This window comes from Puma concolor, chromosome E1 (genome assembly GCF_028749965.1).
Source record: "Puma concolor isolate L17-30 chromosome E1, mPumCon1.1.hap2, whole genome shotgun sequence".
In the NCBI taxonomy this organism is placed as follows: domain Eukaryota; kingdom Metazoa; phylum Chordata; class Mammalia; order Carnivora; family Felidae; genus Puma; species Puma concolor.
Genome location: NC_141680.1, coordinates 24,539,092 through 24,564,814, shown reverse-complemented (window position 1 = coordinate 24,564,814; position 25,723 = coordinate 24,539,092). Strand labels below are relative to the sequence as shown.

At 38.1% G+C, this 25,723-nt stretch overlaps 1 protein-coding gene across 18 annotated transcripts in view; it reads right to left on the bottom strand.

The window, feature by feature from the left end:
• The window catches only part of ACACA (acetyl-CoA carboxylase alpha), a 285,398-nt gene that overhangs the window by 207,008 nt on the left and 52,667 nt on the right, over nucleotides 1–25,723 (bottom strand). For 12 of the 18 annotated variants that reach the window (XM_086686712.1, XM_086686732.1, XM_086686716.1 and 9 more), the window contains 2 exons: nucleotides 24,429–24,475; nucleotides 21,375–21,627 (listed from right to left, as the gene is read on the bottom strand). In XM_086686712.1, the coding sequence (XP_086542838.1) occupies nucleotides 21,375–21,627; nucleotides 24,429–24,475 (300 nt within the window). Of the gene's footprint in view, nucleotides 1–21,374; nucleotides 21,628–24,428; nucleotides 24,476–24,717; nucleotide 25,723 lie in introns of those variants that run through there. The other 6 variants (XM_086686727.1, XM_086686722.1, XM_086686726.1 and 3 more) reach the window with 2 other exon arrangements.

Below are 25,723 nucleotides of genomic sequence, written 5' to 3'. Positions count from 1 at the left end.
TTTGGCTTGGTCAGTAGAACATTTGACTCTTGAACTTGGGGTTCTAAGTTCAAGTCCCATGTTAGGTGCAGATATTACTTAAAAAAATAAAATCTTAAAAAAAATAAAGGGAAATTTCCAAATTATTTTCCAGAGTGGTTGCATCATTTTACATTCCCACCAACTGTGTACAAGTGATCCCATTTTTCCATACTCTTGTTAACATTTGGTGTTGTTAACTAGTTTTTATTTTAGGCACTTTGATAGGTGTATAGTAATATCTCACTGTTGTTTTAATCTGCACATTCCTAATAGCTAATTATGTTAAACATCTTTTCATGTCCTTTTCTGCCATCTGTATATCCTTTTTATGATATTATTTCTTTGTAATTTCTCTCTCCTTATTGAGAATTTTATTTATTGATTTGCTGTTGTCATACTTTAAAAAAATTATTTAAACATGTTTTCCTTTGGTTCTTTGAACACATTTATGATAGTTGCTTTGAAGATTTTGTCTGCTAAATCCAGCATCTAAGAACACCTGGAGACAGTTTCTATTGACTTTTTTTCCTAAATATGGGTCACGCTTTCGTATTTCTTTTCATGTCTCATGATTTTGTTGAAGACTCAACATATTAAGTAATTTATTGTAGCAAGTCTAGATTCTGATTTCTTTTACCTATGAAGGTTGTTGTTGTTACTACTACTCCTTCCTTATGCCCCTTCCTTCCTTGGCTTAATAACTTGCCTCGGCTAAATCTGTGAAATATGTCCACCCCTAAGTGTGCAGCCACTGATGTCTCAACTCATTTTCTTTCTATTGCTTGTTTTTATGTTGAAACCTGCCTTCTAAGTGGTTACCTCTGTATCTGCATAGCTTATATGTCTCTCAATGATCAGGCAATGATTATGTTTAAAGCCACTAAAGGCTTCTGGATTCTGTTCATGTGTCTGTGTGTGGGAAGGATAGCACATTTAAAGTTCAGGACATTTTCAAGTCTGCTCTGGCTTTTACTTCTTATTGGGACTTATCATGTCTACTCTATGCATACAAGCAACCTCAGCTAACAATATGCTTGTTCCAACTACAAACACACCTCAGTCTATTAGAGCCAATGGTCCACCCGATACATCAAATGCCAAGAGAACCATTTCCACTGACAACACCAATGGCCATGGGCATCATCCACCACTCAAAAATGAGTAAGCTTCCTTCAATCTCAGCATCAAAACTGGCAGTCTCATGGCCTACCCACACTGGAAAAATCTCCACACCACCCAAGCCTAGGGAGGGGAGCAAGAAGAGTCTTAGGCAAGAACACCATAGACTCCTACTGTTCTTACTGAATTTCAGCAGTTTTTCAATCAACTCTTTCTCAGATTGTTGTATGTATTTTGGTTGATTTCAAGGGTACTGAAATGGTTTTGCCAAGCCTTACAGTTGCTTTTTGGGTTAAAGATTTATTGATCCTTACTCAGCTATAGCTGGAAGCCCTGTTTTATTTACTTTTTGAGATATAACTTCATACAATAACGTGCAAAAATCTTAAGTATACACTCAATTAATTTCACATATGTATATACCTGCATAGCCAACCACCCCATTAAGATACAGAACACTTCCAGAGTCTCAGAGGGCTTCCTTAATGGCTCTGGTCATGATCCCAGGGTCATGGGATCAAGCCCTGCATTGGGCTCAGTGCTGAGCATGGAGCCTGCTTAAGAGTCTCTCTCTGCCCCTCTCCCCAACTTGTGTGCTCTCTCTCTAAAATAAAAAAAAAATTAAAAATAAATTTTTAAAAATTCATCATTGTGACATAGCAGTAGTTCGTTCATTTTCATTGCTGTGTAGTATTCCATTGGGTGCCTATCTCATAACTTATCTAATCTATTATTTTTTTTATTAATATGTCTTTTTTTTTTATTTATATGTGAAATTTATTGTCAAATTGGTTTCCATACAACACCCAGTGCTCATCCCAAAAGGTGCCCTCCTCAATACCCATCACCCACCCTCTCCTCCCTCCCACCCCCCATCAACCCTTAGTTTGTTCTCAGTTCTCAACAGTCTGTTATGCTTTGGCTCTCTCCCACTCTAACCTCTTTTTTTTTTTTTTTTCCTTCCCCTCCCCCATGGGTTTCTGTTAAGTTTCTCAGGATCCACATAAGAGTGAAACCATATGGTATCTGTCTTTCTCTGTATGGCTTATTTCACTTAGCATCACACTCTCCAGTTCCATCCACGTTGCTACAAAAGGCCATATTTCATTTTTTCTCATTGCCACGTAGTATTCCATTGTGTATATAAACCACAATTTCTTTATCCATTCATCAGTTGATGGACATTTAGGCTCTTTCCATAATTTGGCTATTGTTGAGAGTGCTGCTATGAACATTGGGGTACAAGTGCCCCTATGCATCAGTACTCCTGTGTCCCTTGGATAAATTCCTAGCAGTGCTATTGCTGGGTCATAGGGTAGGTCTATTTTTAATTTTCTGAGGAACCTCCACACTGTTTTCCAGAGCGGCTGCACCAATTTGCATTCCCACCAACAGTGCAAGAGGGTTCCCGTTTCTCCACATCCTCTCCAGCATCTATAGTCTCCTGATTTGTTCATTTTGGCCACTCTGACTGGCGTGAGGTGATACCTGAGGGTGGTTTTGATTTGTATTTCCCTGATGAGGAGCGACGCTGAACATCTTTTCATGTGCCTGTTGGCCATCCGGATGTCTTCTTTAGAGAAGTGTCTATTCATGTTTTCTGCCCATTTCTTCACTGGGTTATTTGCTTTTCGGGTGTGGAGTTTGGTGAGCTCTTTATAGATTTTGGATACTAGCCCTTTGTCCGATATGTCATTTGCAAATATCTTTTCCCATTCCGTTGGTTGCCTTTCAGTTTTGTTGGTTGTTTCCTTTGCTGTGCAGAAGCTTTTTATCTTCATAAGGTCCCAGTAATTCACTTTTGCTTTTAATTCCCTTGCCTTTGGGGATGTGTCGAGTAAGAGATTGCTACGGCTGAGGTCAGAGAGGTCTTTTCCTGCTTTCTCCTCTAAGGTTTTGATGGTTTCCTGTCTCACATTCAGGTCCTTTATCCATTTTGAGTTTATTTTTGTGAATGGTGTGAGAAAGTGGTCTAGTTTCAACCTTCTGCATGTTGCTGTCCAGTTCTCCCAGCACCATTTGTTAAAGAGACTGTCTTTTTTCCATTGGATGTTCTTTCCTGCTTTGTCAAAGATGAGTTGGCCATACGTTTGTGGGTCTAGTTCTGGGGTTTCTATTCTATTCCATTGGTCTATGTGTCTGTTTTTGTGCCATTATCTAATCTATTATTGATGGACATTTGAGTTGTTTATGAATCTTCACCAGATTTGTCCTTATACTTGGTTTTTGGTGACAAATGCACTCATTTCTTTCGGTTAAATACCCAGGAGTGGACTTGCGTATTGATACAGTACGTGTATGTTTAACTTAAAAGATACCAGGGGTGCCTGCATGGCTCAGTTGGGTTATGTGCCCAACTTCAGCTCAGGTCATTATCTCATGGCTTGTGAGTTTGAGCCCTGCATGGGAGGGCTGTGCTGACAGCTGAGAGCCTGGAGCCTGGTCCGGATTCTGTGTTTCCCTCTCTCTGCTCCTCCTCTGCTCATTCTCTCTCTCTCTCTTTCAAAAATAAAAGTAAAATTAAAAAATAAGAAATTGTACAACTCAACACCAAAAAAACCCCAAACAATCTGATTAAAAAATGGGCAGAGGATATGAAATAGACATTTTTCCAAAGAAGACCTGCAGATGGCCAACAGATATGAAAAGAAGCTCAACATCACTAATCATCAGGGAAATGCAAATCAAAACCACACTGAGATTATCACCTCACATCTGTCAGAATGGCTTTTATTAAAAAGACAAGAAATAGGGGCGCCTGGGTGGCGCAGTCGGTTAAGCGTCCGACTTCAGCCAGGTCACGATCTTGCGGTCCGTGAGTTCGAGCCCCGCGTCAGGCTCTGGGCTGATGGCTCAGAGCCTGGAGCCTGTTTCTGATTCTGTGTCTCCCTCTGTCTCTGCCCCTCCCCCGTTCATGCTCTCTCTCTGTCCCAAAAATAAATAAAAACGTTGAAAAAAAAAATTTAAAAAAAAAAAAAAAAAGACAAGAAATAACAAGTGTTGACAAGGATGCAGAGAAAAGGGAACCCTTGTGCGCTGTTGGCAGGAATGGAAAATGGAAAAACAGTGTGGAGCTTCCTCAAAAAATTAGTAATAGAACTACCATACAACCCAGCAATTCCACCTCTGGGTATTTCTCCAAAGAAAACAAAACACTAATATATTTATTTATATTTTAAAAATATATGCACCCTTATGTTCATTGCAGAGTTATTTACAATGAAATAAGGAAACAACTAAGTATCCATCAATAGATGAATGGGTAAAGAAAATGTGGTATATACAGGCAATGGAGTATTACTCAGCCATAAAAAAGAATGAAATCTTGGCATTTGCAATGACATGGGTGAACTAACCTAGCAGGTATTATGGTAAGTGAAATAAGTCAGACAGAGAAAGACTAATACCTTATGATTTCACTTATATGTGGAATCTAAGAAACAAAACAAACAAAACAGAAACAAACGCATAAATTAAATGCAGAAAACAAACTGGTGGTGGCCAGAGGGGAGAGTGGGGGGAGGGGGGTGAAATAAGTGCCAAGGATTAAGAGGTATGAACTTCCAGTTACAAAAATATATAGGTCACAGGGATGTAGTCAATAATCTATATTGACTACAGCAGAGGGAATATAATCAATAATCTGTAATTCCTTTGTATAGTGACAGAAAGTAACTAGACTTATTGTCATGATCATTTCATAATGTATATGAACACTGAATCACTATGTTGCATATGTGAAACTAATGTAATATTGTATGTCAATTATACTACCCTTAAAAAGAAGACGTTGAAATATCTTTTTCTTATTGATTTATAAGATTCTGGTAGCAAGGTATTTTCTTCCTGTTTTACTAACTGACAGAACAAGTTGGGGGGGGTAATCAAAGATACTGAAGAACAACACAATTAAAAAACTTAACTGACAAATATAGAATCCTACAACCAACAACTGCAAAATATACATCCTTCAAAAGTGTTATAAAATCTTATCAAAACTGAACATATGCTAGGGGCACCTGGCTGGCTCAGTCAGTAGAGCATGTGACTCTTGATCCCGGGGTTGTGAGTTCAAGCCCCACGTTGGACACAGAGCTTACTTAAAAATATATACATATGCATATACATACAAAAAACAGATTTTTTTAAAAAAATTTAACCATATGCTAGTCTATAAAGTATCAACAAACTTCCAAGATTTGAAATCACAGAGTATATCCTCTGAATACAATGGATTAAACTAAAAATCAATGGCAAAGCTACTAAAATACATTCAAATGATTTTAATACATATCCAAGTGTCTTGAAATTAATGAATACACTTCTAAATAACTTAAGCGTCAAAAAAAAAGACACAATAAAGGTGGGTGAGATGGGTGAAGGTGGTCAAAAGGTACAAACTTCCAGGGGTGCCTGGGTGGCTCAATCGGTTGAGCGTCTGACTTCAGCTCAGGTCACGATCTCATGGTCTGTGAGTTCGAGCCCCGCATAGGGCTCTGTACTGACGGCTCGGAGCCTGGAGCCTGATTCGCATTCTGTGTCCCTCTCTTGCTCTGTTCCTCCCCCACTCATGCTCTGTCTCTGTCTCTCTCTCTCTCAAGAATAAATAAAACATTAAAAAATATATATATATTTTAATAAGAAAGGTACAAACTTCCAGTTATAAAATAAGTAAGTCCTAGGTATGTGATACACATATGGTGACTATAGTTAACAATATTGTATTGTGCATTTGAAAGTTGCTAAGAGAGTAGATCTTAAGTTTTCATCACAAGAAGAAAGAAAAAAATTGTTAAGTATGCATAGTGATGGATGTTAACTAAACTTATTTTGGTAATTATTTTGTTATACGCACATATATAAATTTTACATGTATATGTATGTATTTATATGTATAAATATACAAATATAAAATCACTATGCTGTATACCTAAAATACAATGTTATATGTGAATTATATCTCAACTAAAAAATTAAAAAATTAAATCACAATGAAAAGAAAAAAGAATTTGGGGCGCCTGGGTGGCGCAGTCGGTTAAGCGTCCGACTTCAGCCAGGTCACGATCTCACGGTCCGTGAGTTCGAGCCCCGCGTCAGGCTCTGGGCTGATGGCTCAGAGCATGGAGCCTGTTTCTGATTCTGTGTCTCCCTCTCTCTCTGCCCCTCCCCCGTTCATGCTCTGTCTCTCTCTGTCCCAAAAATAAATAAACGTTGAAAAAAAAAATTTAAAAAAAAAAAGAAAAACATATCTTAAACTGAATAACAATAAAAATATATCACATCAAAACTTGGGGATACAAGATGAACTAACAAATGGATACCGAGATACAGAAATGGGTAGATAACTAATAAAGCAAGTATAGGAAAATGTTCATAGTAGAATCTAGGTGATGAGTAAAATCTAGGCGTTCTCATAAAATCTCTCAACTGTGCTGTAGGCTTAAAATTTTTCGTAATAAAATGTTGAAAAAAACCTTGAAATATAGGCAAAGATGGGCTTGGGGAAATTTGTAGTTATTAGTACACAGCTTAGAAAAGAAATAATAATCTATCTCAAAAGGTCAGAAAAAAACATATTAAGCCTAAAGAAAGTATAAAGAAAAGGGGCACCTGGATGGCTCAATCAGTTAAGCAACCAACTCTTGATTTCAGCCCACATCATGATCCCGTGGTTTGTGAGATCGAGGCCACAGAGCCCCACATCAGGCTTCACGCTGACAGTGTGGAGTCTGCTTGGGATTCTCTTTCTCCCTCTCTCTCTGCCCCTCCCATGCTCATGCTCACTCTCTCTCAAAATAAGTAAACTTAAAAAGTATGAAGAAGAGAACGAAGATGACAGCAGATATCAATAAAAGAGAAAACAAATGTACAATAAAAAAAAATCAACAAAGACAAAAAGTTGGTTCTTTGAAAAGTCCAATTAAATTACTACTTCTATTTTTTAAATCAATTTATTTCAGAGAGAGAGAGAGAGGGAGAATGCACGCATGCATGTGCATGAATTGGGGAGAGGCAGAGAGGGAGGGAGAGAGAGAATCCCAAGGAAGTTCCTTGCTCTGCGCTGAGCCCAACATGAGGCTGGATTTCACAGAGAGCAAAATCATGACCTGAGCCAAAATCAAGAGTTAGAGGCTTGACCGACTGAAACCACCCAAGTGCCCCAAAATTAGTAACTTCTATAAGACTGATAAAAAATAATAGAAAATGCTAACTTGATATCAGGAATGATGAAGAGGGAACTCACTACAAATCCTAAAACATGAAAAAGAAAGGAGTATGTTTATTATGAAGTTTATGCCAATAAATCTGAAAATTTAGATTCAATTGGTAAATCATCTGATTTACCACCCAAGAAGAAACAGAAAATTTGAACAATCCTAAATCCACTTAAAAATTTTAATATATACATATAATTTAAGATACTACCACCTTTTGTGAATGTCCCTGGCCAATCTTTATATCTCTCTCAGCGATTCAATAAATATCTACTGACTGCCCTACTATGTGCTATAGAGAGTGCTGGGTATACAACTGCAAACAAAATGTATATGATCACTGCTCTCATATTGGTGACAGGGTAACAGAGACAAAAAAATAAATGAGCAAGTGAAAATATTATAAATTGTGGTGAGTCCTTTGAAAGAAAAACAAAAAGATTACAAATAATAACAGGCCTCTCTCAGGAAGTGATATTTAATCCGAAACCTTAAAAAGGGGGCCTTAAGTAATCACTGAGAGAGTAAGAGAGAATCCAGGCAAAAGGACAAGTATGTATGGCCCTGAGATAGGAAAGACTGGAACACCAGGGGAACTGAAAGGCCAGTATGACTGAAGCACTGTCAACACATGGAAGCTGACAGAAGTCAGATTATTCAGGGCCTCAGGAGCCAAGGTAAGAATTTAGTATCTTGGGGCACCTGGGTGGCTCAGCTGGTTAAGTGTCTCACTCTTGGTTTAGGCTCAAGTCATGATTTCATGGTTCTTGAGTTCAAGCTCCTCATTGGTCAGTATGGGACCTGCTTGGGATTCTCTCTCTCCCCCTCTCTCTCTCTGCCTCTCCCCTGCTCTCTCACTCACACACTCTCTCTCAAAATAAATTTTAAAAACTTTAAAAAAAGATTTTAGTGTCTTATGCTAAGTGTGACAGGAAATCAGGGGGCAGAAAATCCAATTGAGTGACCATTCTATTAATCCAAACAAGAGTTGACAGACTAAGGCTAAACTAAAGTGATGGCAAGTGAATGTACTGAAGTAAATATTGGAGACAGAATCAACAGAACTGAAGTATGATTTCCCAGGTTTCTGACTTAAGCAGAGTGGCCAGAGGTGATATTTATAAGAGGTGGAAGACTATGGAAGGATCAATTTAGAGAGGATAGGGAGAAATCAAAAGTTCAGGTCTAGAGGCAGTTGGCTGGCTTAATCCATAGAGCATGCAACTCTTGATCTCAGGGTCATGAATTCAAACCACAGGCTGGACGAAGAGGTTATTAAAATAAAAAAAAAAAAAAAAGGAGTTTGGGTCTATAGGACATTCAAACGAAGATTTCACATAAATAGCCGAACATAGCAAGTCAGATCAAAAGATAGGTATGGGATGGATATCATAAATAATGGGAGTTATTGGCATACAAACAGTAGCAAAGGGATGAGATTACGTAGAAAGAAAATGTATACCAAGTAAAAGGACTAGAAGGTCCAAGACCAAGCAGGACTAAATGCTGGAAGTAACATGAAAAAGAAGAGCTTGCAAAGGAGATTAGAAAGAGTACCAGGGACACAGGAGGAAAGACAAGAAAGCACAGTTTTCAGCAGGAAAGAGAAGGCTGTGTTTCAAGGAAAAAAGTAGGTACCTGTATAAAGCTACTGAGAGGACTAAAAGGATGAGAACTGAGAAGGACCCAATGAATTTAGCAATACAATAGTCACTGGTGATTTTTAATGCAAGCAGTTTCAGTAGCGTGATAGGGTAGAGTACACACTAGTACAGGTTGGAAGACAGAATGAGAGAAGAGGAAGAAAGAACCCTTCCGAAGATCTTGGCCATGATGTGGGGCAGAGAATTAGGGGAGTAGTCCAAAGGGAGCATGGCTATCAAAGAAGGATTTTATAAAGATGGGAGTCATCTGAGCATGTCTGGATGCCAACATGAGTGATTTAGTAGAAAAGGGGATATTTAAAATGTAAAGAAGATGGGGCGCCTGGGTGGCGCAGTCGGTTAAGCGTCCGACTTCAGCCAGGTCACGATCTCGCGGTCCGTGAGTTCGAGCCCTGCGTCAGGCTCTGGGCTGATGGCTCAGAGCCTGGAGCCTGTTTCCGATTCTGTGTCTCCCTCTCTCTCTGCCCCTCCCCCGTTCATGCTCTGTCTCTCTCTGTCCCAAAAATAAATAAACGTTGAAAAAAAAAAAAAATGTAAAGAAGAGGATCACTAAAGGAAGGAGGATCTTGAGAAGTCCTTAAAACAAGAAGGAAAAATGAAAACATGAGTCTAGATACAAGTAAATTTGAAATTAGATGTTGGAAGGAAGAATTTCTGGTGTGATAGTTTCTATTTTCTCAATGAAATATGAGGCAAAGTTATAAAATTCAAAGTGTGTCTAGAAGGGACAGGAGCTAGGGATGGGTTTAATGACAATGGAGAAAGAACACAATTGTTGTTGTGAAAAATGAAAGGCCAAATAACCAGAAGAGAAAAACAAAATAGGAGAAAGAAGAAAAGTTTCACAGCACAGGCAGCATTTGAGAAGGACCTTACAAAGTGATGACCCAAAAGGATGAATGGAATTCCAAAAGTCAGGGAAAGGGCATTCCAGTAAGAAAACACAGCAGAGGAGGACAAGAGAGAAATCCTATTATCCACTCAAGTAGCTGTTCTTTTTTCTTCCTTGCCATCAACTTCTTAAAAGGGTACACAGTGTTGACATTGCTGTTCCTTCATTTACTACTACTTAATCTCTGGACATCTACTAAAGCTGTTCACCCCAAGAGCCTCCTATGCACGAATTTCAGTGCTTTTTCTTTTTCTTTTTTTTGTTTAATGTTTATTTATTTTGAGAGAGAGAGAGAGACAGAGTGTGTGTGTGTGCACGCGTGTGCGTGTATGGGTGCAGGCACAACCTGGGAAGGGGCAGAGAGGGGAAGAGAGAAAATCCCAAGCAGGCTCCATGCTTCAGCGCAGAGCCCAATGCAGGGCTCAATCTCACAAACCAAAATCAAGAGTCAAAAAAACCTGAGCCAAAATCAAGAGTCGGATGCTTAACCGACTAAGCCACCAAGACGCCCCCCAGTGTTGTTTCTCAATCTGACATTTCTTTTCAACACTGTATGTTACATCTTCCACCTTAAAATTATCCTTTCCTTCTTTTTTTTTTGTTTTTTTTTTGGTGCTCCTTCTACCTTCCTGATCATTTCCTGTCTCCCTTTTTCACCCTTCCTTCCATCTAAAGGTAGACATTTCCATAAGACACACTTCCCTTCTACTTATATACTCCCCCTCATAATAACCTAATCTACTTGCACAACTTTAATTTCAATGCAACAAACATTTATTAAGCATGTATTATATGCCAGGCATTGTTCTAAACGCTAGAAAAGTGGTTCTCAGCTCAGGTTTCATATCAGATTCATGTGGAGAGTACTAGCATGAAGACTGCAGGGTTCCATAACCAGAAACTATAATTTAAGCAGTCTGACACACAGTTTAGGGATGCATAGTTTTTTATTTATTTTTCAATATATGAAATTTATTGTCAAATTGGTTTCCATACAACACCCAGTGCTCATCCCAAAAGGTGCCCTCCTCAATACCCATCACCCACCCTCCCCTCCCTCCCACCCCCCATCAACCCTCAGTTTGTTCTCAGTTTTTAAGAGTCTCTTATGCTTTGGCTCTCTCCCACTCTAACCTCTTTTTTTTTTCTTCCCCTCCCCCATGGGTTTCTGTTAAGTTTCTCAGGATCCACATAAGAGTGAAAACATATGGTATCTGTCTTTCTCTGTGTGGCTTATTTCACTTAGCATAACACTCTCTAGTTCCATCCACGTTGGTACAAAGGGCCATATTTCATTCTTTCTCATTGCCATGTAGTACTCCATTGTGTATATAAACCACAATTTCTTTATCCATTCATCAGTTGATGGACATTTAGGTTCTTTCATAATTTGGCTATTGTTGAGAATGCTGCTATAAACATTGGGGTACAAGTGTCCCTATGCATCAGTACTCCTGTAAGGGATTGCATAGTTTCTGAAAGTTCCACAGATGATTCTGTTGTTGCACAGCCAAATCTGAATACTGTTTTCCATGTTATATGTGTCTCAGGATGACAGACAAGATGCTTAATGATCTCACCTTCATCTTACCAGCCTCTTCCTCCACGACACTAAACACCCTGTCTCCCTCACATTTCAATAATACTCAATGACTTATAATTGCCTGAACATGCTAGATGTCTCAGTCTGGTATCTTTGTACATGCTGTCAACCCCACCATCACTGGTGTTCCTGCTATATACTTATCTCTGTTGCTTGTCTGTTTTCTGTTTATTTCTTCAAAACTGAGTTTAAACAAATCTGAAATATTACTGACACCTTACAGATCTCAACAAGCCCAGCATAATAATGATTAAAGCTCTTGTATTAGAAATAATGTTAACTTGGCACAATGTTTGGCTAGCCACTAATATATCCTATTGGTAAAAAGGACCCACTAAAGTAATGCTATAAGATGATCAGTTTACCTTTTAGAAAGATCCCAATGGCCATGTGGAGCTTATACTGAAAGGGGAAAGAGGCTGTAGAAGAACTAAAATACTCTTGCCAAATCCAAATAAAATATAAAAGCAAGAACAATAGCAGTAGCAAAGGAAAGAAAGGAATGGATTCAAGAATTATTTGGGTATACTGGGGCACCTGGGTGGCTAAGTCAGTTAAGCATCTGACTTCAGCTCAGGTCATGATCTCAGGCTTGTGGGTTCAAGTCCTGCATCGGACTCTGTGCTGACAGCTCAGAGCCTGGAGCCTGCTTCGGATTCTGTGTCTCCCTCTCTCTTGGCCCCTCCCCTGCTCGTGCTCTCTCTCTTTCTATCTCTTTCAAAAATAAACATTTTTTAAAAATTTAAGAATTATTGGGGTATAGCATCAATAAGAATACCTAACTAGGTGTTAGGGGTAGGGGTAGAGGGGTAGAGGAGAGAGGAATCTCATAGAACACCCATATTTCTAGCTTAGAAGACCAGGGGCGCCTGGGTGGCGCAGTCGGTTAAGCGTCCGACTTCAGCCAGGTCACGATCTCGCAGTCCGTGAGTTTGAGCCCCGCGTCAGGCTCTGGGCTGATGGCTCGGAGCCTGGAGCCTGTTTCCGATTCTGTGTCTCCCTCTCTCTCTGCCCCTCCCCCGTTCATGCTCTGTCTCTCTCTGTCCCAAAAATAAATAAACGTTGAAAAAAAAATTTTAAAAAAAAGAAGACCAGAGAAATGGGAATACCATTAATTAAGTTAGATCAAGAGAGAGGTTGTGACCTATGAGAAGAGGGCTAAAGCCAGGAAGCTTTGTAGAAAATTAACAATTAGGAGGCATGTGGAAAAAGCCAAGCCTACTCAAGCACCTGACAGGGTAGAGTCAGAAAGGAGAATTGGGAGAGAATGTTACTAAAATATAAGGTGTAGTTTCAAGAATGAGTGAAAAGTCAACAGTGTCAAATTTTGCTCATCAGGAGGTCACTGGTAAGTTTTCTAAGTGTAGTTTCAGAGAAGTGGTAGAAGCAAAAGCCAACTGCAATAGATTGAAGAGTGAATGGAACTACCGGTCGACAGTAGCAGACGGAACATTTGTTTATTTCTATTCTCTACCAAAAATCACACGAAAATGACAACAAAATAATAAAAGAAACATAAAGACATAAGAACAAAGAAAACGAAAGAGGAGGACCTAACAGATACAGACGTCAAAAAATTTTGGGAAATAGAAAATGGATGGTCAAGAAGTAACTCAGAAACCAAAGAGCCTATGGTATGGAAAGCCTCTTAGAAACAAGCATGATTCTATGGGAATGCAAGCTGGTGCGGCCACTCTGGAAAACAGTATGGAGGTTCCTCAAAAAACTAAAAATAGAACTACCCTACGACCCAGCAACTGCACCACTAGGTATTTACCCAAGGGATACTGGTATGCTGTTTCAAAGGGACACACGCACCCCAATGTTTATAGCAGCACTATCAACAATAGCCAAAGTATGGAAAGAGCCCAAATGTCCATCGATGGATGAATGGATACAGAAGATGTAGTATATATACACAATGGAGTATTACTCACCAATCAAAAAGAATGAAATCTTGCCATTTGCAACTACTTGGATGGAACTAGACGGTATTATGCTAAGTGAAATTAGTCAATCAGAGAAAGACAAATATGACTTCACTCATATGAGGACTTTAAGAGACAAAACAGATGAACATAAGGGAAGGGAAACAAAAATAATATAAAAACAGGGAGGGGGACAAAACAGAAGAGACTCATAAATATGGAGAAAAAACTGAGGGTTACTGGAAGGGGTGTGTGGGGGGGGGATGGGCTAAATGGGTAAGGGGCACTAAGGAATCTACTCCTGAAATCATTGTTGCACTATATGCTAACTAATTTGGATGTAAATTAAAAAATAAATTAAATTAAAAATTAGAAAAAAAAAGAAACAAACATGATTCTATGTTAGCACTCTGGAAAAACTCAGGAATTAGAATTGTCCAGTATATCTCTATTAGCAAGGGTGGAGACAGAGCTGAAAACCAAATAAAATCTATAGTTTACTTAAAAGTACTATACCAATGTTAACTACTTAATTTTAATAAAAATAGGGTTGCTAGAAAAAATACAAGATGCCCATTTAAATTTTCCATTTCAGGCAAACACAAGTAATTTTTTATATAAGTATGTCTAATGCAGTATTTGCAGTATTTAATTTTTATATGAAAAATTATTGTTTACCTGAAATTCAAAATTAACTGGGCAACATGTATTTTTATTTGCTACATCTGACAACTCTAGATAAATGTACTATGGTTATGAAAAATATTAATAGTAGGGGAAGGTAAGTGAAGGACACACAAGAATTCTCTGCTGTTTTTGTAACTCTTCTGTAAATCAAAAACTATTTCAAAATAAAAAGCTAAAAAAAATTAAGCTAAAAGATTTTTAGTGACATCAGAAAATGTTGTTCTATGGAAAAAAGCAAAAAATAGAGCCGTGCATTAAGATATAATCTACTTAAGTATTTTTTAAAGAAATTTATCCTTAAGGGGTAAAATTCACAAAAAGAAATATTAAATACTGACAGAAATTATCACTGGACAATCATATTCTGGATTCTTTCTATTTCTTCATACTTTTTGGATTTCTAACTTTTCTATAATAAGCATATATCTAATAATTTTAAAGTTTTAAGTAGTAAATGCAAACTTTATTTGTAAATTTATGTTCACAGGAAGAAAGGAGGGGGAAAATGTATGCATTACACTAGAAGTGATAAAAATAATAAACACTGCCAAGTGGCTGTCCTGAGCCCTACTTACAAATATTCATAATTTCATTTCTACAGTTAGCTACATTTATAGAATAAAGTCTGGAGATTATAATACATACAAAGACAGTTCCTGTTTTCTGAATGGAAAGAGTGGGTGGGAAATAGAGCAAACTATTGCCTTCAGAAAGAGTACCAAGTTGCAGATCTCATAATGACCTTCTCTGTCTACTCACTTCTGAGGCACCATGGCAACTGGGAACCTCAGAATATCAAGGAAGGAACATTGAGAGTAAAGGGTTTGGAAAATGCTGGGGGCAGGGAGAAAGCTCAGGGAAGCTGAATGAGAAATGCTAAGAAAGCCAAACATAACACTCTCACAGGCCCATCTACAAATTTCCTTATTTTTGACGTTAAAGCTTGAGACAGCTGAGCCAAAGATAGGAAGGAAAAGTGAAATTTCCTGCCCTCTCAATAACGGTTATTCTCAACATCTAAATTATAATATTGATAGTATATGTCTTTCAATCTAAATATCCAAGTTTTAAACCCAACATGCAAAAACCTTAAAAAGGTTTTTCTAGTCAAAAATTTTATTTTACAAAAGGACTCTTTCATAATAAATATTACATAGTATGGAACATTTTACTTTTCCAAAAGCTTCTGCAGATACTATTTAATTTTACCTCCATTACTAGATTTAAGTGAAATCACTTCAAACTCAAGAGTTTATTTTTTTATTATATTTTATTTTTTTCAATCTCAGGAGTTTCAAGTGAGAGACTAATAGGAAAGAGAATCTCTTTCCAGGTCAAATACAAACATATACCCCTAAAACTTAAAAGTTCTGTCCTTAATAGCTTTTGATCAAATCACACCGTATTTTATAATGTCCACTTTCATTTTGATTATAAAATTCATTAAAATATTAGTGCAACAAACAATTGTTTTGCTACAAGTGCTATAGCTATAAAAAGTATAGAGTAGCAAATTATCCTTTGTTTTTCCTTCCATTTCTCTCTATACCACCAAACTATTACCAGTAGCCATATACCTTCATGATTTGCTAAGGTCATTTTAAACAAGTCACTAGACACTGTCACAAAAAAAAAAAAAGTGGGGTGGAGGGGATATGAAAGTTTAAGAAATTTAAGAGATACAATACACAGCGTGTGGTCTTGGATTGAATATGAGTTTGGATTAACCAGCATTTTGGAGTCAACTGCACAAACTAGAATTTGGTATGTATGTATAGTAAATGAAATGAAAATTTACTGAAATAGAAAAGCAGGAATTCTGGGGGCACCTGGGTGGCTCAGTCGGTTAAACATCAGACTTTGGTTCACGTCATGATGTTGTGGTTCATGGGTTTGAGCCCCACATTGGGCTCTGTACTGACACCTCCAAGCCTGGAGCCTGCTTTGGATTCTGTGTCCCCTTCTCTCTTCTGCCCCTCCCCCGCTCACACTCTGTCTCTCAAAAATAAAAATTTTAAATTTAAAAAAATTAAAAAAAAAAAAACAAAGAAGAAAAGTGGGAATACATACATCCCATACAGCTCTAGGATAATTTTTTTTAATTCCAGTATAACAAATGTATAGTATTTTATTAGTTTCAGGTGTATAATTCTCAACAATTCTATACATTCTATACATGTATAAAAGTCAACAATTTTATACATTACTCAGTGCTCATCACGGTAAGTGTGCTCTTAATCCCCTTCACCTATTTCATCCAACCCTCCACCCACCTCCCTCTTTGGTGTTTTTTTAAAAGTCTATCACCAGGAGGGGCACCTGAGTGGCTCAGTCGATTGAGTGTCTGACTTCGGCTCAGGTCACGGTCTCTCAGTCTGTGAGTTCAAGTCTCGCATCGGGCTCTGTGCTGACAGCTCAGAGCCTGGAGCTTGCTTCGGATTCTGTGTCTCCCTCTCTCTCTGCCTCTCCCCTACTTGTGCTCTGTCTCTCTCTCTCTCAAAAATAAATAAACATTAAAAAAAATTTTTTTTTAAGTCTTAATCCCCAACACAGTATTTTATCCGTTTGCATTCTAGTATCATTGGACAAACTTTACAGATTATTTCTAATTACAAAACAGCTTCAAAACTCTCCACAGAGATTCTTCTGAATAATCGAAAACACCTCATCGTCAATCACATAACTGAATTCTAAATTTTCTAAGATATTGACAAAGTACTTTCTAGACCAGAAAGGAGACAGTAATGCAACTTACCTTCAAGGAGCCTTTTCTGAGTGAACTTAATCTCTCTCGCCTACCAAAGCAGCAACCACTGTCTTAAACCCAGCAATAGAACATCATATGATGGATTTATATACACACAAATAACAGCAATTACAGACTGTTCTCAAATGGAGTCACCAACAACATGCTTGCCAAGCACAAAATGTTGGATGTTTGATTCTTTGGGCATTTAAAAAGTTTAAGGGAAAACTGAGATGGAGTTTCAAACACTGTAACATGAATTACAGGATAAAAAAGGTTTAAAGAAATCACACTACCCTAAGAGCGATCCAGTTGGGGAGCTCACCTGTTTCCAACTGGACTTCAACCAGGAATTCAGTATACTAGTTGACAAAATTGATTACAATCTTTGGTTGATAGCATGACTGTGGGGTGATCTGGATTTATTTACACTGCAATGCAAATATTCAGAACAATCTGAACTCAAGTGGCATCCCATGAGGAACAGACATCAATATCCATGCAACTAGATAATTCTATTATATGCCACTAAATCATACATAAGTTATCAAAATTAAGACACCCACATTCAGTCTTCAATGGTCTTTCTTCTCAAATAGTCAATTAAATATTAATAATAAGGTTCAGAAATAAATCAACCTAGCTGATACGTCAATCCCTAACTGATCTTCTTTAAAAATAAAAAGCCAGGGCACCTGGGTGGCTTAGTCGGTTAAGCATCCAACTCTTGATTTTAGCTCAGGTCATGATCTCATGGTGGTGAGATTGAGCCCTGTGTTGGGTTCTGTGCTGTTGCGTGGAGCCTGCTTGAGATTCTCTTTCCCCCTTCTCTGTGCCCCTCCCCCGCCCACACTGGCTCTAAATTAATTAATTAATAAAGCCAAACAACAGTTGTTTACAATAAGACATATATTCCCATCAGGCTGTAACTTTCTTAGGGTATTATTTTCAAATGTTTGGGTCATAAAGCTTAGAAAGTGATCCATCTACTCTTTCAGTGCTGCTCTAGAAAATATGTGATGCAAGTCATCTCCATCTCTGGAAAAGTCTATTCTGTATTAATACCTATCCACTACACCCATTAGACTTCTCAGTTAGCATCAAAAAAACCAAGCCCTAAACTTGAGAGGCCCTCTCTCATCCTATACTATGATAGTCATATTACTTGGTTTTAGATGACCTCTAGTAAACACCTCTTAGGAATGTACCTGTCCCTTTAATCTACATGGCCTGGAAAGGATTAGATTATTCATGCAAGAAGCTAATCCTAAACTCAACCAGTCTCTAACTCTGGGTTCAAAGAGTGAAAAAGAGTTTTTGAACCAATACCTTCATGTTCATGGATGAGGAAAATGAGGTTACCAAAGAGGTAACATGTATTCTCTGTGGTCACATACCTAATTGGTGGCAGATGCAAGAACAAAGTTCTCTCTAAAATCAAGTGAATTTGACTCAATTTAAATTAACCCCAAGGACACCATATCTTCAAATGACTTACAAAATGTATCAATGGAAAAGCTGTGTTCTATTTTGGAACATTAGCTAGCTGAGAAGCAAGTGGGAACTGGCACTGTCTCCTTCCCAGGCTGCTGATCACACTTCAATCCACAGCTCCTCCACGAGCTATGGGCATGAGTTTTGCAACAGTAGGGCATGCAAAAAAATTTCCAGGCACTCATACCACTGACCACACAGTCTTTGTGATAAGAGCCATCAACTTTGGGAATGACTTGGCAACTGCAAGCTGCGTTGCAAATCATTGGCTGAGTTTCCTATAATGGTATTTATCTTACCATTGCCAAATTCACAATTTCCTAATCCAACGAATGGATATTCTGTTTCACATGGTCTCAAATTGGACAAATTTCTCAAGGTGCTATGTGGCTTTAAGGATTTAGATTTAACCCAGTCTTTCTCAACAGGAGCATTATGACATTTTGAGGGCAATTCTTGGCTATGTGAGATTATCCAGTACATTAAAGAAGGCTTAGAATCATTGGTCCTCTGACCTTTAAATGCAAGGGTACAGTAGTAGTCCTCCCCCTTATCTGTGGTTTCATGTTCCAAGGTTTCAGTTATCCACAGTCAACCACCAACCGGAAGCAGATGATCCTTCTTCTGACAATATTGTGAGAAGGTGAACAGTAGCCTAAAGTTATGTCACAATGCCTACATCATTCACCTCACTTTAGCTCATCATGTAGACATTTTATCATCTCACACCATCAAAAGAAGTGTGAGTACAGTACAATATATTTTGAGAGAAAGAAACCACATTCACATAACTTTTATTACAGAATATTGTTATAACTATTCTTAGTTATTACTGTTCATCTTTTACTGTGGCTAATTTATAAATTAAATTTTATCATAAGTATGTATGTATGAAAAAACATAGTATGTGTAGGGTTCAGTACTATCTGTGGTTTCAGGCATCCACTAGGGGTCTTGGAAGGTATCTCCTGTAGATGAGGAGAACTACTGTAGTCCCACCAGTTACAACCCCCATACATTTACAAATGACCTTGAAGGGTAAGATACCACCACCAGTGTTAGCCTTTAGATCAACCATTAATTGAACTATAAAGTAATAAAAAATGTTTACATAAAGACTTGACCTCCACCCCCCCCCAAAAAAAACCTCAACCCCTCTTATCTGCCACTAAATACAGCACTCTATTCCTCTTTTTAGCCCAGAGATTAGATAAAATCCATTGTTCATCAATTCCTTCAAAACCAACTTTGTCTGAACTAGCTATATAATTAAGACACTTTTATTGTCAGGGAAGTAGAGTAGAAAAGTTACTGAAATGCAATCAGAGCACCCGACACTGAATTCCAGTTTTCTGGCTATTCACGCTTAGGCAAGTTATTTCCCCTCTTTAGGCCTCAGCTCTCTCATCTATTTAAATAAAAGGGGGGCGCCTGGGTGGCTCAGTCGGTTAAGTGGCCGACCTCGGCTCAGGTCATGATCTCACGGTCCGTGAGTTCGAGCCCCGCGTCAGGCTCTGTGCTGACAGCTCAGAGCCTGGAGCCTGTTTCAGATTCTGTGTCTCCCTCTCTCTGACCCTCCCCCGTTCATGCTCTGTCTCTCTCTGTCTCAAAAATAAATAAACGTTAAAAAAATTTAAAAAAAAAAAAGGCATTAGGCTACATTATGTCTCTGGTTCATTTGCAATTCTAGGAATCCAGGACATAAAACACAATTAACTTACTTAACTCTTTTCTTTTGACCTCCACATAGCTAAATGGGGGTGACCACTGACACTTAGTACCTCATCATCTTTCAGAAGCAAGGACCCTAAAGTCCCAGGAAACTAAGGCACAGCCAGACCCAGTATGGGATTTTACTACACAGCCTATATCTCTAGTATATAAAAAGGGGCTTAGGGGCGCCTGGGTGGCGCAGTCGGTTAAGCGTCCGACTTCAGCCAGGTCACGATCTCGCAGTCCGTGAGTTTGAGCCCCGCGTCAGGCTCTGGGCTGATGGCTCAGAGCCTGGAGCCTGTTTCCGATTCTGTGTCTCCCTCTCTCTCTGCCCCTCCCCCATTCATGCTCTGTCTCTCTCTGTCCCAAAAATAAATAAACGTTGAAAAAAAAAAAAAAAATTTAAAAAGGGGCTTAATTATTTTAAGATCCATTAATATAAGCACCAAGATTTACTAACAGCAATAGTCACCCTAATGTTTATCTGGGCTAGACCTATAATCTCAACCCTAGCTGTACATTAGAATCACCTGGATAGCTTTAAAAAAAAAATGCCCCAGCTCCAAACCAAGCCAATATCAAATGAATCAGAATCTCTGGAGCTCTGGAGATGGGGCTCCTTTCTTAAGGCTCCACAAAGTAACTCTGATGTACAGTGAAAACCAAGAACCACTAATCCAGGCCCTTTAATCTAAGAAATGCAAAGCAAATGACCCAAGGGTAGTATATCACATACTGGTTGTATAATCAAACATCAATAAATAAGAATAATCCTATGTTACTACTTACTGACATTCTCAATCACATATAGAGAATTCCATTTCTATTGAAAAAGGAGAAGTCTGTAACAACCCTTTGTATTGTTACTGAGGACTGGCCCTGCCAGAAATGGAATATACCTTTCTGACATGAAAGCAGTTCAAAGAAAAATCACTACAAACTTGCCCAACCCTGCAAAAGTCTTATCAGCCATTAAAATAGTTACAACTACAATGTTAGTCAAAGTAGTACAGAAGCCAAAATTTCTCAACCTAACTCTCACTTACTAGATGTCACTAAAAGACCCGGTATATAGACAGAACAGGAAACAGTTGAGAGGAACATTTAGGAAAAGACACTTTGAAAGCCTCCACTCCAGGCAAAATGCATTGTTTCCATTTCTTCATCAAAGCTTTAAGTCCAGTGATACAGGAAAAGGTGGAGCAATCTTGGCTAAAATTATTCTTGCCCTTTCCAGAACAAAATCAGTGAAACCAACAGGTCAATAAGGTCAAGTAAAATTTCGGTCTTACCTCATGTGCAAGGCCAAGCCATCCTGTAGGCTGGAAATCCCCAAATCAGAGAGCGTATCTGAGCCAACAGAAGCTGGTGACAGAGAGCCTTCCTTCTCCTCCAGTAGGTCCAGCTTCACCAGGTTGCTGATTTCATCCTCTGAGTTATCTTCAGATACAGAACCAATTATGAACCGAGAGTGCTGGCTCAGCTCCAGAGGTTTGGCCAAGGGGGATGGTTCATCCATTATTCCTTCAAAATGAGCTCTCAGAGCTATGAAGAAAATGAGTGAGAAAAGCAGGTTATGGATAATAATCTATATCTGAGGACAGCCACAGGTTATTCCTAATATACTATGGCTGGCACTTGAAAGCAGGGTAGCGTCTGAGCACTAGTTTCTTTGGCTCTTCTATTTCAGGGCCTTGGTTTTCTACAAGGGAGGAAAATCCAGATGTAACTATGCCTAAAAAATTAAAATTAGCTCCCTCTTCCTTAAAGAAATCTCTTTTAAAACTATAAGCCATTCCCAATCTCTTTATCAATTTGGTAATGCCCAAGAGATAATTATGAACAGTGGAGAAACCTCTGCAGTAGATGAAAGCTGCTTGTAATACTGTGATTTCAGTTGTCAGTACCGGGGAGAATGTGGTATAAGGATTTGGGGAGAGTGGCTGTCATTTCAAACTAGGTGTTTACACTAAACTACATAACTATCACCTCATTCCAAACACTACACTTTGAGAGGCTATGAATTTTACCTAAGCGTATTTTTGTTAAATATATTCACATAAAATATATTCATATTGATATATATACACACAGATAAATATATATAGTTTGCTTTAAAGCAAACTCCAGATGGGTATTTTTTAACTGAAAAAAAGAAATCTTTACTTCCCCTCATGAGTTTTTTCTTAAATTACATCTGTTAAAGATTCACCCAAGCATGTCTGGTTTTGGCTCTAATGTGCTGGCATTGATAGGAAGAAAGTGAATCTACTATCAAATTCAAAATCTCTAATTAAAATAAGGGAGGTGTTGGGGCGCCTGCGTGGCTCAGTTGGTTAAGCGTCCGACTTCAGCTCAGGTCATGGTCTCTGAGTTTGTAAGTTCAAGTCTCGCAGTGGGCTCTGTGCTGACAGCTCAGAGCCTGGAGGCTGCTTCAGATTCTATGTCTCCCTCTCTCTCTGCCCCTCTCCTGCTCCTGCTCTCTCTCTTAAAAATAAATAGTAAAAAAATTAAAAAATTTAAAAAATTTAAAATAAGGGAGGTGTCATCTCAAGCATAAGTTTTCTAGATATAGGGCCTTAGTAGTCATAACTGGATATTTCCAACAACTAGCACACTAATTAAAAGACCAAAACATGGCTGAAAGTCCACAAGAACAATAAAACTAAAACTAAACAATATTTATTCTGTCATTCAAAAGATCCCATTAAAAAAAACCTTCAGAACTATACATCAACTTAGTATTGAACTGCTTATATCCTAACAATTCAGAAAACAATATTCCCAATCCTGATTTCGAGGTGCTCTAAGAGATGGTATATCAATAAATAACAAATTTATTATTAATAAATTGTTTATGTTGTAGACTACTTTGAAGTGTAAGAGTAGGTGGCAAGCAGTGTTCTTTGACATTAGGTAACAAAATATCAAGATTTTAATCTTTGGGAATCACCATTAAACCTGTTAAAATTACACGTGCACCATTATTCTTATGTAATTTGTGAATCAGAGCTTATTCATTTACAAAGACAAAACAGTATTCGTAAATGATAAAGCAGTGGTTCTCAAAAAGTGTAATTTCCAGACCAGAAGCAGCAGCATCACCTCAGAATGTGTTAAAAGTACAGATTCTTGGGCCTACCATAGAGCAACTAACTGTATCACAATCTACAGGTTGGGGCCCAGTAATCTATACTTTAACAAGTCCTAAAATTTGAGAACCACTCTGCTGGAAGAATGAAACAGTAATAACAAATTGCCAGAAATGCTAAAAATATTACTGCTAGATATTTCTTAAAAGTGAGTTAGAGATTACGTAAGCTAACTTTTATTTTAAAAACTAGAATCAAATATAAAAATATCATGGAACAGGAAAAACTTGACATCTAAATTTACTATACATTTCTCCCTTGGAATATTAGGTTTCATTAAAATAACTGTTTTTAAATGTCTCCAAATTTTATATAGACATTCACTTCCAGAACTCTAAAAAAACTCAAATCATTCAAAAAGAGGAAAAAGGGAGAGAAGGAGAAAGTGAGGGAAGGAAGGAGAGAAAGTTCTAACAGACTGACCAGTCTGAAGAACACTAAAAGGTACAGTAACAAAAAAGGCTACTTCTTTCACATTTTAGAGCCGTAAACAATCAAGTTTAAAAAAAACAAAAACAAAAACAGGAGACCTCCCTCCCCCACCCCCACAAAATTCCAAACTCCATCTCAACTAACACAGAAAATAATGGCTGCCTTCTTCACAAGAGAAATAAGTAAGGCACTCTTCTAGTTTAGTGTGACCAAAATTAGATGACTACACAAAAAAAATAAAATTCAGGATAAAGAAGCAATTCTCTGATTTCATGGGAGAAGAAGAAGACATGATTAACTAATAAATGAGAGGCTCCGTAAGGTCAACTTCAAACTTTTCCTTCCTAGCCAAGAAGAACAGGAAGGCAGCCTTCTTGAGGATTGGAAGCAGCTCAGCTGTCAGCGCTAAAGAGCCCATCCACTAACCAGCAATTCTACTGAGTGGTATTCCCAGCCACAAGCCTGCAAACCATCAGAAAAGAGAGGTCATGTATGGAAAATCACTGAGTAGCTACCCAGCCACTCTAGAAGCTACTCTACAGTCCGTCCCATTTCCGCTGATTCTAGTCCTGAATTAAAGAGAAAAGGGGATGGAATACTACCATGGTCAGACCATTCACTTCAGGTTATACCCCCAAATCTACCTATGTCCTTTCACAGAAGGCAACTTTTAACATAAAAGCTTACAGTTTAATATTTTAGCACATGAACATAAAATGTTTATGACACTGTAAACATGAAAGAGCATTATTTGTAACTGACCTCTTATAATTCTTACTGTCTGAGCAGATATCCACCTCCAAAAAGAACTAAAGAGAGAAAGACAGAGAGAGATTTGAAGTGTTTTTTTTAAGTAACCCAAATTTTAGCAATTCCTGTTTTGCTCAGCATAATACAAAACTGATAAAGTATCATTTTTCTAGTCAAATCTATTATTTAACTTAAAACATACAGTTCAGTTGTTTATTATTTGTTCAAATCTATAAATAAAAAACATTACATTCAAAGACTTTATTTTTCATGAGAATAATGAACAATAATCCAAGCTTACCATTTCACAAGTGGCCTTTTCCAATTGCATACTTCAATGAGCACATTCCAACCTTATGATTTCTAAGATTTCATCAAAAAAGAGGCAGTTGGGAAGAAGAGAACCACTAGACTCCCTACAACTCAGTTAGGCTCTGATTATGTTTACAAATGGTTTATACCCATGCACAAAGTTGGAAGCCAGGAAGAGGACGGATCTCTCATTAAATTAAGTTCCTAAACCTCTAAGGGACCAAGGAGTCTCTACTTACTTCCCAAATCCTGGGTTTTCCTTCTATGCCACAGACTTAAATGTATCCAGGGTAAAAACTCTCAACTTTCATTATAACAATCATCTGTGGAGCTACTTATTTATTTAAATTAAAAAGTTGTTTTTTATTTGGATATGATTGACACACAATGTTACATTAGTTTCAGGCCTGTGAAGCTTTTTAAAAACATGGATGTTTAAACTCCACCCCAGATTGACAGAATCAGAATCACTGCTGGAGGCCCAGACATCAGAATAGAGTTCCACAGTTGATTGACACTGATATATATCCAGGCTTGAGAACCACTGGTCTATGGTGGAGAAGAAATCCAGAACTTCTAAGGGATGACCTTGAATGACAAGTGACAGGATTGGGGACTGTGCAAATATGTTAACTGGGAAAGCTGGATTTGCCCAATTATGTAGTCTAAACTAGCATTATTCCCTACAATTGGGTGTAGGGAAGGGGAGTGCGAAAAGAAAGGAAAACGAAAGTAGTTTGGGTCAGATGTAACCAGAGGTGCAGAGGTGGAACTAGAGTCAAAATCTAGGACTCAAGATCAAATTCTGACTCTGCCAAATGCTCGCAGTGCAAACTTGAACAAGTCACTTAATGTCTCTGAGCCTCCTCATCTGGAAAAATAAAAAGGTCATGGGATTGCTGTGAAGACTAAAAGTATATGAAATGACTCTGTAAATTATTATGTACTAGACTAGTGTTTTTCAAACTATGGGCAACCACAAGCAAAATACTAAG